Raw genomic sequence first — 17,146 nt, forward strand, 5'->3', positions numbered from 1 at the left:
CTAAAAATCCAAATACAGTAGAGTCTCACTTATCCAACACTCGCTTATCCAACGTTCTGGATTATCCAATGCATTTTTGTACTCAATGTTTTCAATACATCCTGATATTTTGGTGCTAAATTTGTAAATACAGTAATTACTACATAGCATTACTGCGTATTGAACTACTTTTTCTGTCAAATTTGTTGTATAACATGATGTTTTGGTGCTTAATTTGTAAAATCATAACCTAATTTGATGTTTAATAGGCTTTTCCTTAATCCCTCCTTATTATCCAACATATTTGCTTATCCAACGTTTTTCCGGCCCGTTTATGTTGGATAAGTGAGACTCTACTGTACTTGCCTTGAAATGAGCTATAGTGAATTGGTCCATTATGAGAGTACTGTCAGAGTAATTTACACAGCGCAGCAGCAGTTGGATGGAGTCAGAGGAATGGAGAACGAAGAGACGTCAGAAACGATAGTAAAACTATATACAAAGTTTTACTGTACAAGACAAACAGACTTGCAGACAATGGACTTGACTTGACCCACATTAACAAGTACAACTTTCAGTGTTTGTCCTAACGTATTGAGTGGTAGACAAAGATACTTCTTTAAGAAAAAGAATGATTGGATTCAGTTAGCGTTATTTTAGATTTCAAGTAAAGGTGGGGATTTTTTTTTCAGATTCGAGAGTCAGTTATTAACCGATTCCTGGTTGCAAAACATCATTTTCTCCATTCTGATCTGATCAATGAAGATGAAATCCCCACCCTTGGGTAAGGAAGATAATATAAAGAAAAATTGTATTGAGGTCAACTATTGACTATTTTATTTATAAGCTATATTCTCTTTTTTAAGTGCCTTTTTTAAAGAATGAAAGGGAACTAAATGTAAAAGCAGCCTGGGGAAAATGAAAATTAAACATTAAAGAAAAAAAGTAGATGTCGAAGGCTTTCATGGGCAGAATCACTGGGTTGGTGTGAGTTTTCCGGGCTGTATGACCATGTTCCAGAAGCATTCTCTCCTACCTAGTTTCCAACAGACCTCACAACCTCTGAGGATGCCTGCCATAGATGTGGGCAAAATGTCAGGAGAGAATGCTTCTGGAACATGGCCATACAGCCTGGAAAACTCACAGCAACCCAACAAAAGTGGAATTTTCAGAGCTATTGCAAATATCTCTGTGACAAAGTAAAATTTGATGGTGTACGTGTTTATGTATTTAAAATAATATAGGCTCCCAATGATCGATTTTAATACAATCACATCAAAGAAAGCTTTTGGCAAGGGCTTCTCATTTTCCAATGTTTTCTGAAAGCAAATCAATAGTTGTGAATGGAGAGTGGAAATTAAACCTGATTTTTTCTGGGGTGGAAGGGATATAGGGGAAGTGCGAGGAGAGACATTTTTGGACAAGTGGAAAGAAGGAAACAGTCAGTAGGATGCTGCATTAATTGAAGTTGCTTTGCTGAGCAAAAAAAAAAAAAGAAAGAAAGAAGACAACTCCTTTATGTTTATTCCATTAATGTTTTAAAATCATCATCATTATCATTATCACCATCTATGTAGGCAGTCCCTGAGCTACAAACATCCAATTTACATGATGCATGGTTAAGAATGGAGGCGAGACAACAGGAAGTGAAAGAAATCTACCCCTCAGAAGAAAAATTCACTTCTGAAACAGTTATCATGGGGAAAAGGTGTCTCCCATGAATCCTTGTTTTCACAACAAGCCATTTTTTCAAAATCCAATTCTCACACGGACAGAAAGGGAGGTGAAATCTTCTGAACAGGGGCACAGACAGCCCCTGTTCAGATTGGGACTCAATGTGCCGGAAAGTTTAAATGATTATAGTAGAAATAAAAGCATACAAAAAGTCAATTGGAATTGAACTATTAACCATATTAAAACAGTTTGAAATAAATACTTTTAAAAGATTATTTAAAAATGTTAGAACAATACAGAGCACCCTCTTACAGACCTTTCTTTACAAGTCTATATCAGAACTTTTCAAGCATTTCATATTGCTGAGACACTTTTTAGACATGTATCATTTCACAAAGCAATAATTCAGTTTTATTAGCAAACTGGAGATTAAAACAACACCTTATAAGATATACAGACACATATGTAAATTGTAATAATGGGGATAAACTTATCTCATGAAAACCTTTCATTCATATTTCGAAAGCTATATGGTTTGCAAGATAGTAGCATATATTTCCAAGATTTTTGTCATTTCTTGTTACCTTCATATGCCACACATACACACTGCAGCCAACACACTAACATGTTGTAACACACTATTTAGAAAATTCTGATATTTATGAATAAAAAGCTATTTGCCAAATGATGGCGGGACAGCAATGAGGAGAGAATTCTAGCCTTCCTTGGGAGGGGATTCCCAAGGGGCAGCAACTAAGAAGGTCTTGCCTTGTAAGCCCTGCAATCAGGCAGCAGGACAGAGAAAAGGTTTCTGCAGAGGATATGGGCAGGTTTATCTGTGGACATATGGTCCATGAGAGTGTTTGGTCCCAAGCCTTATAGGGCTTTATTGATTATAACCCAAACTTTGAATAGTGCCCAGAGCTTCTGGATTAGGGGACTTGTACAATCCCTGTGTTGTTTATTCATTCAGTCGCTTCCGACTCTTCATGACCTCATGGAATAGCCGACGCCAGAGCTCCCTGTGTGCCGTCACTACTCCCAGCTCCTTCAAGGTCAATCCACTCAAGAATACCATTTATCTATCTTGCCCTAGGTCAGCCGCTCTTCCTTTCCCCCCCATTTTCCCCAGCATCATTCTCTTCTCCAAGCTTTCCTGTCTTCTGATGATGTGGCCAAAGTACTTCATCTTTTCCTCTAATACCCTGCTCTCCAGTGAGCAGTCGGGCATTATTTCCTTGAGTATGGACTGATTTGATCTTCTTGCAGTCCCAGGCACTCTCAGAATTTTCCTCCAACACCACAGTTCAAAAGCGTCTGTCTTCCTTCGCTCAGCCTTCCTCATTGTCCAGCTCTCACATCCGTACGGAATATCATTGCTTTAACTATGCAGGCCTTTGTTACCAGTGTTAAAATCCCTGTAACCTGAATCAATTCTTTTAATTGGATAGTATCTTCCTGAACAGTACCATCTGCTGGACATTTGAAAAATAATAGGATTTTATTATTTGTATTTTATTAAAGAAATTTATCTTTAGTTACTTTAAGCCATTTCATTAAGCATTTCAGAAATAAAGGCTCTTTATTTATTATTATATCTGTGATTAAAAGCCGTGTGTGTGCTGAAAGAATTACCATATGTAACACAATTTTTTTCTGGGTTATAAATGGCATTTCCTAATTGGTTCTATCATCAAAACATGAAAAAAAGTTTATTAAACTGCAAAAACTTGTTTTTTGTGGGACATCTTGCAGCACATTTTGTATAGTTTTTCAATGAATATCTCATAGTCTCAATTCAATATAGTTTGTGTCAGCCACAAAAACAAAGTTTCTGGAGTATAACAACTACTTTCAAAGTAAGTGTCACGCAATTAAACAGGAAATAACACTTTCAAAGCAGGAACAGATAATTTTTCAAATTTGGTTACATAATGTTGTAGTAAGAGTGTTGACTAATCTTTATCTGAAATGGCTGAGACCAGAAATGTTTTTAATTTTGGATTATTTCAGATTTTGTATTATCTGCTTGTGCATAGATGTACATAATGAGATATCTTTGAGATAGGACCCAAATCTAAACACAAATTCATTTATGTTTCATTCACACCTGATAAAATTACACCTGAAATTAATTTTATATGCAATATTTCTAATATTTTTGTCATGAAATAAAGTTTGTGCACCATGAGAGAGCAAACGTGTCACTATCTCAGTCACCCATGTGGATATTGTGGGATTTTGGAATTCCAGATAAGGGACATTCGATCTATAATAGTGTGTGCCTTTTAGTGACATGTATAATAATTTGTCTAAGAGCCCTTAGCATTTTTACGATCCTATCAACATGTATCTGCAAGTAAGTGCTACTAAACTCAGTGACACATACTTTCCCACAGCGTATTATTCAGCTAGAGTTACCTTTCCCCCTTTGTACTATCTTTCTTTCATGCCTCCTCACTCATACCACATCTAACATGATTTTTATGCACTGTACAGGAACCTAGGAAGATTAAGGTATTTATAAATAGTAGCCCCCCTACAGAGCTAATTGCAATGCAACCAAATATATCCTCCTGTATGAATGAGACAGCTTCCTGTTGAGAACGCGCACACAGTGCCAGGCAACCACAAAGTGTTTCTCTTTTAGTCTTGGTGCAATTGAGCAAGTTGAGAACTAGCCAAAGCACACTGCAATAAGCCACACAGTGAGACATACTTCAATTCTGCCTCTCAGTTCATTGTAGTTCAAGTGTGTGCTTCTGTTGTTTTGTTCCCTTCCAAATTGGCCAAGAAAACCGAACAATAGTGTGCATTCAATTTTAAATTGGAAATGAGGAGACAAAGAGATGAAGCAGAGCCGGTGGAATTCTGCAGTGGCAGCAGTGAATAGCTTTGTCTTTAATTTCTTTTACTGAATAGCATAAAATTCTGCTTCTGGAAAGTGCTGATTGAGCTGTTTGATACTGTTTTCCTAGTGACCAGACCTTGGCTACTCTATCAGCACAAATCAAATGTCTGTTTAACTGTATCGAACTGGTTATGTTGTTGTTTGGTCTCAGATGCGCAACTGCATGCAGATTTCTCGGTTTAACGATCTTCTGAAATGCAAACTTATATTCCATTTCATACTTAAAAATAATTTTTCACAAAAATGTGTGTTGCAGTTTGTAGTATTTGTGTAACACTGACACTGATTGTCAGTGGGATGCTACGCAGCTTGGGTCCTTTTTCAACTTTAATGTAGGCGTCAGTATGATTTGCAAGAGGCTGGGAAGCTTCTACAATAATGACAGCCTATTTGTGCAAGAAAATAATGCAATACTTTATAGCTTCACCCAAGCAAAACTGTGTTGAACCTAAGGTGCAAAATGAAATGTTTAAGTAATAAGGGAATTTGTCTTTGATTACATGTGATTTGTAAATGTTTTGTTAAGTTAGTTTGCTATATGCATGTATGCCATTTTGCTTGATTTGGTATCCACGTAACTGTTTTTCTTTTATTCTTTGTCTCTCTTTTTGTTCTGCTTTGCCTTCTGTTAAGTTCTGAAGGTCCAGGGTATGTTGTTAATTTTTGTATCTCTGTAGATGGTTGCTTTGTTATGTTCTGTGCATCCAAACAGGCATGATTTGTACACTATTATCATAGCTTAGATATGGCTGTATTATATAACATTAGCTCTGTTTTATGTTTTCTTTATGAGTTTCCACTGCATGTTTTGGCTTCATTTTTTAAATACCACATTTTGCCTACTTTAAAAATGGAAAAAAAAACCTGTGAAAATCTCTAATTTTGCCTTTTTATGTCTAGCATTTTGGGGCTCAGCCTTTTCAAATTGGCAGAGGTAAAACGACCTTTAAAACCAAGACGAAAGGAGAGGAAAAAAGTAACCGTGCAGAATCTTTCAGATGGTGACATAAAACTCTTGGTGAACATCACTAGAGCTAATGAGATTCCTACCAGAAAGCCAGCTGGGAGGTATGAAGCTTTTACTCAGTTTTTTAGCTAGACTAATTTCTTATTTCCATTATGAATCAAGATGTCAGATGCTTATGATTGAAAAAAACACATAAATTCAGTCCAAAGGAGAAATGAAACCAGGCTATGTCTGTTAAAAATGGTAGCTTGCTTAAGTAAGTTGATTTTCTATGGCACACAGTGGATGAAATTGACCATAAAGTCATACTGGGAGACCTACTACTTCATCACACAGGTCTTCGCAAGCATTGTAGGATGCACACTTCATCTACGGAATCCCATGCCGCCCATCACACAGCACACACTCACTTCTGGCGGGGCTCCATGGATGGAACTGTAGCACAAACATCCTATGACACTTTGTCCAGAACACATGAGGTTTCCTGTGTTTTATAGCGAGCAACAGGGCAAGTGCGGGGAAAGCCGTGTGGTGATGCTTCCCCCACATGTGATGGGTAAGTGTCTCTGTGGGCAAGGTGGGGAGCAATGGGATTGTCCTGCTGTCCTGTACATTCGCCACAAAGGCTGGCAAATCCCTCCACTGCCCCTCATCAATGTGATGAGGTTCTTAGATAGTCTTTTGGAACAGTGGTTCTCGACCTATGGGTCCCCAGATATTTTGGCCTTCAACTTCCAGAAATCCTTACAGCTGGAAAAAGGGCTGGGATTTCTGGGAGTTGTAGGCCAAAACACCTGGGAACCCATAGGTTGAGAACCACTGCTCTAGAATCTCTAGGTCATCCAGCATAATTCTGTGAGCAGCTTCCAGTGGAAGTTGATCACTGAATCTACATTGAGAACCTAGAGATTTTCAGAGAGCTGTTCTCTTGAGTAAAAAAAAATGATGTGCTTTTTATTCACATTTTCCCACATTTTGTGGGGGCCTTGCAAACCTAGTCATTGTGAAAACATGAAGTCTACTGTACTTTTTTAAATCTCCCATCTTGCTTTCATGCTACTCTTTGCTGCAAGGGTGCTTCTTGGATTGCCCTATCAGTTGAGGGCTGTTGTTGTTTAAACCTGCTTTCATCAGTGGTCAGAAGTCAGTTTAGTCAACCACTAACTCTATATAAAAGTGAAACTTGAAGTCTAGTAGTTTAATTTTGATGATTTTTTTAAAAATAAACTTTATATTTTAGATGTCTAGCATGTTGTCCTAGTATGTTATATCTGCCACAGATAAGCAGACACATTTGTTTATTATTTTAGAGACATGGATGTTCCTCAGAATCGAGTGGAGAAGGGTGAGAACTTGCCTTGCAAGTTTAATCAATTGTATTTTAACTCTTAGTATATTTCATCTGTTTATTATATAGACTACCTTTACAAACATTTTATGAAACAAAAAACTGAGAAAATATAACAGAAGGAATGTTTCTATCCCACAGTACTCCAGAAAGAGATTTGATAAAATTAGCAAAGTGCAACTTCAAACCTTCTTTTCAGATGAATTTTTTTTAATTGTCATGTTGGCAGTTCACTGTAATTTTTGTACATTTTCCTTTCTAGCAAACTTCAGCAGCCATCTAAATCATCATGGTCTTTCAATGAAATGTTTGCTGCTTCTGCCCCACCTCAGAGCCCAACACACAGTGTAGACTGGGCATTTTATCAAGTAAGTTAGCATGCCCTCATTCTTTTCCCCTACGAAGTTTTTTTTCTTTTTAGTTAATTATTAGAATAGTAAGTAATGTAACAAGTGTGAAATATATGCTTGCAAATGTGTAGTAATCTTCAGTGCCATTTAGGGGGAAAATGTTTGAAAGCTGCATTGTGGACCTGTGCTGCTATTTTCTATATACAGTAGAGTCTCACTTATCCAACGTTCTGGATTATCCAACGCATTTTTGTAGTCAATGTTTTCAATATATCATGATATTTTGGTGCTAAATTCGTAAATACAGTAATTACTACATGGCATTAATGTGTAATGAACTACTTCTTCTGTCAAATTTGTTGTATAACATGATGTTTTGGTGCTTAATTTGTAAATTCATAACCTATTTTGATGTTTAATAGGCTTTTTCTTAATCTCTCCTTATTATCCAATATATTCACTTATCCAACATTCTGCCGGCCCGTTTATGTTGGATAAGTGAGACTCTACTGTATCTAGTTCTAAGATACAGAGCTTCAAGATCAGAAAGCCAGATTTTACTTTGTTGAAAGTGGAGGCTGTAACTAAGGACCTCATCAGATGTGCGCAGGGAAAGCGGGGACAGCAAAGAGCAGTCTTACTCTGTTATCTCCCATTGAGGTCCATCTTCTCCCATCCCACGTCCTTTTCCCTTAGAGATCCTTTGCTTTATGCCATTTGGACTCAGGTAATACATGACTTAAAAGGCACTCTGGGCTCCATTTCTCTATGCTGCCAAAATGGAGCCCCACAGAGTCCCACCAGAAGTTGCTTTCTGTCATGTGATGGTCTCCGAGGGACTCTTTTCCAGCAGCATAGAGAAATAGGGAGAAGACACAGAGAAGACTGCGCCTGATGAGGTTGTAGGACTATCTTTCACCTCTCAGCCCTTCATATCAGCAACAGTAGGGACTTTACAGGTCAATTTCTTGCTGTGTTTTCGAAGGCTTTCATGGCTGGAATCACATGGTTGTTGTGTGTTTTCCGGGTTGTATGGCCATGTTCCAGAAGTATTCTCTCCTGACGTTTTGCCCACATCTATGACAGGCATTCTCAGAGGTTGTGAAGTATATGCCTCTTGCCTCTTGCATGAGTTGGGGCTAAGGAATCCCTGTTCCCTGGTCACCCTAATCTGGGTGTTCATAAATCTTCTGGATATGTGCAGGTGGGACATTCAGCATGATGGCTAGGCAGCTTTCTACATACTTATGTATATGTGTCATTAACTAATTTTTAAGGATTCTGCTCTGAGCTTTGACAAAAAGCATGCCTTTTGTTCTCTTTATAGGTTTTGGTGCAACCTTTTGTAGAAGTCTCTTTTCAGAGAACAGTGTGTAGGACAACCACTGCTGAAGGGCCTAATCCAAACTGGAATGAGAAGCTTGAACTTCCATTTAGGTGCAAGTCGACCCTCTAAAGCATTTAATTCTGTTTCTTGTACAATGGATGATAATCTCACCTGGACAAGCATTTGAGTTGCTCTGTGTAAATCACTCCCTATTAGATCTTTTCTTTATTTACACCTGTGAACTAGAATGATTCTTATTCAGTTTTTATGGAAGAAGGAATGAAGTCAAAAACAAAAATGCTTCACCTAGGAGAACAAAATATCAGCATTGTCCTCTCAAATAGTATTTCTGCTCCTCTTCCTCAGTATTTTCCCAAAATTGTTAAATTTCTAGCATTACATAGATTGATGACCCATTCATACCATTCAGTTATAGTGCCATTATTCTATTTTTTTGGTTTTGGGATTTGTAGTTTAGGAAGGAGCTAGAGAGCTCCTTGGTCTACAAATCCCAGGATTCAATAGGATGGAACAACATCCTATTGAGAGTTAAAACAACAGCACTATAACAGTATAGTGCAAATAGGCCCTTGAGATACTGACAATTGTTCACACTTAGAATTTGTATTAGCTGGGTTGACATTTCTTTGGCAGCTTTGTCTATCCCTTTTTTTATGACTAAAATTTCTATCTAAATGCTCAGCTGGAGTTTTAATTTACTGTATAGGAGGTATCTATGGACAACGCCGGCTCTTTAGCTTAGAAATTGAAATGAAAACCCCCCCATGATACAGACTCAACTATACTTAATGTCTAGGGGAAACCTTTACCTTTACTTTAATGCTAAAAATTTGGGGACTGAGAGTAAATTTAATTGGAGATAGAAGAGTTTTTGTTTGGGAAGCCAGTCCATACTCCCCAAACTATGACTCTGACTTTACCCCTACATATCACAAGTCACTCCACAATATCCCTTACTATGTTTTCTCTTATGTCCCTCATTTAAATATGTGGTCCCCTTGGGGAAGGGAAGAGAAAGGAAAATTATTGACTGTCCAAACTCTGCCTTACCCATTGTGTGAGTCCAGGATGGTAAGCTCCCCTTGATCAGTGCTTGATCCTAGTCTTTCAGATAGCAATTCCCACAAAATGTTGTGTATGGAAATCTATGGGACATATTTGACATGTGTGAAAGAAAGGAAAAATGAGAGAAAAGTGACGATGGAGCAAAAGCAAATTATTCAATGGTCTGAAATTGTATATGTGTGATTACAAGTTGTGCAATAGTTTATTTTGAATATTTATCTCTATTTTTGAAAAAAAAAATGTAGAACCCCAGACGGTAACTACAGTACTTCCAGCTTACAGTCAGTAAAGGATGACATCTTCATTAACATCTTTGACGAAGTCTTGTATGATGTCTTAGAGGTGAGCAAAGCACACTATGTTGATTTTGTATCTTAGGAGGACAAAGTGCTGATAGCCAAATACTATTTGTGAGACACCAAATTGAAAATACAACAACAACTTTTTAAAGCAGAGATTTCTTCCAGGATTTGCCAGTCAGTTCCTTCCACATAAAGTTGATTTAATGTGTTGTTGAAGGCTTTCATGACCAGAATCACAGGGTTGTTGTGTGTTTTCCGGGCTGTATGGCCATGTTCCAGAAGCATTCTCTCCTGACGTTTTGCCCACATCAATGGCAGGCATCCTCAGAGGTTGTGAGGTATATTGGAAAAAACTAAGCAAGGAAGGTTTATATATCTGTAGAAGGTCCAGGGTGGGAGAAAGAACTCATGTCTGTTGGAGGCCAGTGTGAATGTTGTAATTACTCACCTTGATTAGCATTAATGGTGTCATCCAACCAGTTTTGGCAAATTCTTTGTTATTTTACTGCATTGCTGTTCCGGTTGAAGTTTTATTATATTAATGTTTAGCTGCTGAAAATTACATGTCAAACCCTTCCTAGGGGATTTGACAAATAAGCATTTGTTTTGTTTTTTGCATGAACCTGTCCTTTCTTCTTCATTGTAAATCAACTACATTATACCAGCTTCTCTTAATCCCAGTTTGTGTATGTGGGGAAGCTTGCTGGGATATGAGGAGACTAGACATGTTCTGCTTGTTAGGATTTTGTGATTTCTATTTAGGACAACCGTGAAAGGGAAAGTGGTGCTGTCCATACTCGCATTGAGAAGCATTGGCTTGGATCCATTCGTATTCCATTTACAACAGTGTATTTCCAAGGAAGAGTAAGTACAAGTTCTATAATGTGTTTCAAAGAATAGTGTGTGGGGGTGGTGGGAGTGGAGGTGTTAAAATCCATTTATTCAAATTTGGGAAAAATTCAGCTTTCTAGATGATGTTGGACTATTAACTCTCACCTTCTCTAGCCAATAGAGCCAGTGGTTAACGAATGGTGGGAAATGCAGTCCAGCAATATCTGGAGGAGTGCACATTGCCCTTACTGGCTATATTAATAACAAAACAAAATATGTGTTGTTCTTAACTGTTAGTTCTCAGGTGAATGTTGATTTTAAAAACGGTTGTGTTTTATTTCTCCTAGATTGAAGGTACATTCAAGATAAATATTCCCCCGGTTCTTCTTGGATATAGTAAAGGGAAAAATATGGGAATTGAAAGAGGCTTTGAATCATTTCGAAATCTAAGTGAAGGCTCTTTTCTATCACTGTTTCTTACCATTGAACCCCAGCTTATTCCTGGAGAATCTATTCGAGAAAAGGTAAAATCCTTCAAGTTTTGTTTCTGAGTATTAGTGTTGTGCATTCAGGGTAAACCCTGACCCATTTACTGTCCTGGCTTTCAGTGGGAGCCTCGATCCATTTTTTGGGAGCCTCCCAAAATTGGGAGGGCAGATATCTGTTTTCACTCTCTGGGGATGAAAGATTAGTTTTCTATCGGCCCATTATTGGGGAGGGGGAGGCTTCCCCTCCAGGCTTCCCCTCCCATACCTGCTTTAACAAGGCTTCTTCTTACCTGCTGTTTCTACTTTAGAAGAGACACTTGGCAGGCATGGGCGCTTCTAAACACCACACACACACTCTTTCCAAGGAATGTGTGTGTGTGTGTGTGTGTGTGTGTGTGTGTGTGTGGTGTGCAGGCCCAGAGCACCTGTGCCTGCCAGGGCCTGCATTCGAGCACCTCATACTCTAGAGTAAGAGGCGCTTAGCTGCAGGCGCTGGCAGGCAGGCACGCCACACAAGGAGAGTGCATGTATGGCATGCAGGCCCAGAACGTATGCACCTGTCAGGGTATGCAGCTAAATGCCGAGTAAGAGGCACTCGGTTACAGGTCCTGACAGGCACGGGTGCTCCTGCACACCACCCACACATACTCCTTGGAAAGGAATGTGTGTGTGGTGTGCAGACCCAGAGCCCCCGTGCCCCATGAGTCTGTATTGGTATGGTCAACTTCATTTACGCATAAACCATTAAAGATGTGTACTATATCTGTAGAATTTAAAAAAGTGTTAACTAAAATCCTTTATGGAAGTTTCATCTTTTAAAGTGGTGATTAGAATTGGGCAGTTTCAGAACATACCAATTCTATAGTGAGCTGTTGTTATGTTATTATACAACAAGGCCTACCAAAGTGACCAACACACAATTATACCAATGAGCATCATACGCTGATGTGCATTGGTCCAGTTGAGCATCAGGCATCTAGATCAGGGGTCCCCAAACTAAGGCTTGTTTGCTAGATGCAGCCATCCAAGGTAGTTTTTTCATCCCTGCCCTAAACTTTAGACAAGGGGTTGCCCTAAGTCTGAAATAATTTGAAGGCACACAACAACAAACCTAATTAACTTGACTATCCCATCAGCCAAAATCAGGCCCATACTTCCTATTAAAGTACTGGTAAGTTTATGTTGGTGAAAATGGTTCTTCATTTTAAATATTGTATTGCTCTTTCATATTTTTTTTGTTTGCACTACAAATAAGTTATGTGCAGTGTGCATAGGAATTCATTCATGTTTTTCCCCCCAATCATAGTCTGGTCCCCCAACAGTCTGAGGGACCATGAAGCGGCCCTTGGCTTAAAAGGTTTGAGGACCCCTGCTCTAGGAACTTCAGTCTAAATTTTGTCAGAGGGGAAGTCAAGAAATGGAGAAAAAGGAGAGACAAAAGTAACATGGGATAAACTCAACTATAAACACTTTATGTTCTATTTTCACTAGTACTGAAGCCCAAAGGCTTTTGCATTTTTGAGGATGTCTTAGGTGTTCTCAGCAGTTTTTTTTTTTTTTTGAGGGGGTTCCAGACATGGAATGGAACAGTCAAGTGTTCCATTGAAGCCAAGGATATATGGTCAATTGTTGGGAGTAGAGTGAAAAAAATGACAATTAAAGGCAAGGACATAACAAGAGGTGAAACACTGGGTAGGATAGCCTATGATGGTTCTTTTGGAAAATGTATTTTCATAAACCTGACATAACAGGCATGGGAATCATGTGGCAATTTAGATAATGTCTTTAGCATCTCTAACTAGTATAACAAATGATGAGGAATGTTGAGAGTTGAATCTGAGGGGCCTCATGCAATAATTGCATGCCCTATTTTGTTTTGTTGTTTTTGTAGACAACTGGGAACTTGGTTAGATGCTCTGCAGAATCTTCATCATTATGGGTTGCTGTGAGTTTTCCAGGTTGTATTGCATTCTCTCCTGACTTTTGCCCACATCTATGGCAGGCAGCCTCAGAGATTGTGAGTTCTGTTGAAAACTAGGCAAGTGGGATTTATATATCTGTGGAATAATGTCCAGGGTGGGAGAAAGAACTCTTGTCTGTTTGAGGCTGGTGTGAATGATGCAATGAGGAAACCATGAAAATGAACAAAATCTGGCTACTACTATTTAAAACCCTAGAATCAGGACAATAAATAAAGAGCAACACTAAAAAAAGAGAGGAATTCCAGATACGAAACAATCAGGGCCAGCTAACAACTCCCAGCAAAGGATTCCCCCAGGTAGGATGCAGCCAGGCGTTGAAGCTGCAAGGCCGTTCAGTTCTAATCAAGGTTGCCAATTGCAACAACAAACAGACAAGAATTCTTTCTCCCACCCTGGACATTCCACAGATATAAAAACCTCACTTGCCTAGTTTCCAACAGACCTCACAACCTCTGAGAATGCTTGCCGTAGATGTGGGTGACACGTCAGGAGGGAATGCTTGGCCATACAGCAACCCAGTGATTCTGGCCATGAAAGCCTTTAACAACACTTAATCATGATGTCGGTATAACTTCACAACTCTGTACATTTTAAAGATTATTTAACTTCGATTCTTACCAGAGACGTTATATAAGCTTAGTCAATTCTTGAGTTTTATTTTAGGAATCTGTATTTTATGATTTTATGCGTGTTTTAGATTTCACAGATTTTTTTTGTTTTCTTTCAGAAATAGTGTTAGCTAGTTTTCTTCAAGACAGAATTCAGTATTTTAGGAACTATGGAGGAGAATATAGCATATACCCTGGAGGTGGACTGACTTTTAAAAAAGTAATAGAAGAGAAAATTCAGTTTCAGTGTTGGAAGCCAGTTATTATCAAAATGTTAGCTAAGCAGCAGTGCTCTCAAAATGAACAGTTTAAAATTGGGAGAGGAGAAGGAAAAATAAATCAGGTAAGAAGAACCTATTTAATGTCTCCAAAAATGAAAAGACAATAATTGGGCTCAATCAGAGTTTTCAAGGTAGTCATTCTATAAAATATTCATTTTAATAATCAAGTCGTGGTGACAGAATTTCAAAACAGTTGTGTTTGCCTGTTCACATATATAATAATGTGAACACGGTGAAGAATACATTATTTTAAAAAAAAACATGTTATTCTTTTTTCTACCAAAAATGTCCATCATTATATTTGATGGTAAAGCCTGGGCAGAGGACTGTATGTCAATAAGGAACTCATGAAACTGTGTTCTCAAGATCCCTGTGATTGATGTTCATATCATCCAAATTCAAAGGCAGGGAGATGAGTTTTTTCAAATAATTGAATTTATATGTTTAAATGCTTAAAACTTCATTGATTTTTTATTTTATTTCCCATCGCTCACATCTTCTTCTCTCTTCTTGCTTGCCTTCTCCAATCTGGATAGATGAATGAAATGCTTAAGAAGGTACAAAATGTTTATGTGTGATGGTGGAGTTGGAATTGGAATTGTTTTCTTGTCTTGTACAGCTACCCCTCCTTTTTAAAAAGTACTCCAAATTGCTGTGTTATACCACATGTGTATATTCAGATAATGCAAAATGTGTGTGTATCTTTTTGTCATGATTTATCAAAACCCAGATAATTACATTTGGAACCAAAAATGCAACTATGTTTGCCCAATTCAGAAGTAAACCAAACTTCCTCAAAACCAAATAGAAGGAAGTGAGGATTGAGGATCTGAATATATTTGGATTAATTCTGCTTTTTGATTTTACTTTGTGTCTGCTGAACCTCACTGTCTTAGAGTCGTTGCTCCAAAGATTGCCTGCTCATCAATAAAAGGAAAGACAGATCGTGACAGTAGTACACATAATAATAATAATAATAATAATAATAATAATAATAATAATAATAATAATAATACTTTATTTATATACCGCCCTATCTCCCGGATGGGACTCAGGGCGGTTTACAGTCATAAAAGCAACACAACATTACATAACGACATAACACACATTATTAAACAAGGTAAAATAGTACAATTATAACGATAAATCACACTTACATGACCAGATCAAGGGGACGGGAACCATAAACCCAGTATATTAAAATGTATCATTTTAGGATAGGGAAATCTTGTGCAATGTATTCAGGCTCAGAAATCGGCGGTAGTCCAATATAATTACTCAAAATCCTGCCGACACCACCAGGTCTTCAGTTCCTTTCGGAAATTGGATAATGTAGGGGATTGCCTGATCTCTTTTGGCAGTGCATTCCAGAGCCGGGGGGCCACTGCCGAGAAGGCTCGTTCCCTCGTCCCCACCAGCCGCACTTGAGACGGTGGTGGGAGCGCGAGAAGAGCCTCCCCGGAAGATCTCAAGGTCCACACTGGCTCATAGGGGGAGATGCGATCACGGAGATAGGTAGGGCCCGAGCCGTGTAGGGCTTTATAGGTCAAGACCTGCACCTTGAATTGGGCCCGGCAGTTTATCGGCAGCCAGTGGAGCTGCTTTAATAGGGGCATTGTGTGCTCCCTATAGCCGGCTCCCGTTAGAAATCTCTTGAGATTGTGAAAATAGGGTGCTGCATGACCGCCCCATACCACTGGAGTCATTTATCTACCAACATTCAATGAAATTTGCCCTCTCTGGGAATTGTCTAAGTCCTCCAGTGATTCTATGTTATGTTTCACATTGCCATAGAATTGCTGTACAGGACCTAGAAAAGTCCTAGAGCGGATAGCACTAGCAGTTTTCTAGTTTCTCCAGGATGACTGTATGGTAACTTCTGGCAGAAGTCATTCATTTCTTCAGTAGGGTTAACCTTTGTACATAGTTTCCTGTTTCTATTGTAGGTTCAGGCATATATCCTTCCACCCTCCCAAACTGGGGTCATATTGGATATGGTAGACAGTGTGTCTTTGAAAAATCTGAGATCTTAGGTAGAATTACCGTATATACTCGAATATAAGCTAAGTTTTTCAGCCCTTTTTTGGGGTTGAAAAATCCGCCCTTGGCTTATATTCGGGTCACGCCGGCAGCGGAGCCTGGAGGTGAGGCTCCGAAGCCAGCTGACCATGGAGGAGGAGAAGAGGAGAATCCGCAGACAAGCCCCGGAGAAGAGGAGAAACTGCGGGAGCAGCCCCTTCTCCCCTTCCTCCTCCTTCAGCTAGCCAGTAAGAAGGAAGAGAAGGAAGAAAAGGAGAAACAGCGGCAGCAGCCCCTTCTTCTCTTCTTTCTCCTCCTCCTTCAGCTGGCCAGCAAGAAGGAAAAGAAGGAAGAAGAGAGAAACGGGGCTGGCCATTGAGGCAGGCAGGCAGCTGGGGGATTGCAGGAGTGGGAGTCTCCTCCGTGCTTCCTTTCCCCTCCACCTGGGGTCGCCTCCTCTTCCTCCCCCTCCTGGCCCTCCCAAGCAGCCCTTTCCAAAGAGCCAAAGGAAGGACCCGCACCTGCAATTTCCCTCCCCAAGCTTTCCCCTTCCTCCCTTACCACCTCAGTTTTTCCTACCCCAGTCTTCCCTTTTTCTAGTTTTCCCCTTCTTATCCCAGTCTTTACTATCTCCATTCCCCAGCCCCTCTCTCTCCACTTTACCTCCCAGCCTTTCCCAGTTTCCAGTCTTTTTCCCACCTCAATCTTTTCACCTTCCCTCTGTCTCTGTCCAAATTTTCCAGCTACCCTCTTCCTACCTAATTTTCCTTCTTTTTTTTCAAACTCCCCTTCCCATTCCAAGTTTTTCTCATTTACAGTCCTTTCCCACCCCCTTCCCAAGTCAGTCTTTCCCATTTTTTTCTTATTTAGATACATACAGCACTTTCCCAAAATGTATAATGTAGTTAAAATAATCTATAATGATTATTGGATTATTATTGTTTTTGTTGTTGTTACATTTATTATTATTATTATTATTATTATTATTATTAT

The 17,146-nt window shown here is 39.0% G+C and overlaps 1 protein-coding gene across 5 annotated transcripts in view; it reads left to right on the forward strand.

Annotated features, from left to right (window-relative positions):
- cc2d2a (coiled-coil and C2 domain containing 2A) overlaps nt 1–17,146 on the forward strand; it is a 120,354-nt gene that overhangs the window by 76,263 nt on the left and 26,945 nt on the right. For 2 of the 5 annotated variants that reach the window (XM_062982174.1, XM_062982178.1), the window contains 9 exons: nt 672–763; nt 5,198–5,212; nt 5,465–5,632; nt 7,142–7,247; nt 8,557–8,666; nt 9,888–9,984; nt 10,707–10,808; nt 11,123–11,299; nt 14,671–14,691. In XM_062982174.1, coding sequence (XP_062838244.1) covers nt 672–763; nt 5,198–5,212; nt 5,465–5,632; nt 7,142–7,247; nt 8,557–8,666; nt 9,888–9,984; nt 10,707–10,808; nt 11,123–11,299; nt 14,671–14,691 — 888 coding nt within the window. The remainder of the gene's footprint in view (nt 1–671; nt 764–5,197; nt 5,213–5,464; nt 5,633–7,141; nt 7,248–8,556; nt 8,667–9,887; nt 9,985–10,706; nt 10,809–11,122; nt 11,300–14,670; nt 14,692–17,146) is intronic. The other 3 variants (XM_062982176.1, XM_062982175.1, XM_062982177.1) reach the window with 3 other exon arrangements.

This window comes from Anolis carolinensis, chromosome 5 (assembly GCF_035594765.1).
Source record: "Anolis carolinensis isolate JA03-04 chromosome 5, rAnoCar3.1.pri, whole genome shotgun sequence".
In the NCBI taxonomy this organism is placed as follows: domain Eukaryota; kingdom Metazoa; phylum Chordata; class Lepidosauria; order Squamata; family Dactyloidae; genus Anolis; species Anolis carolinensis.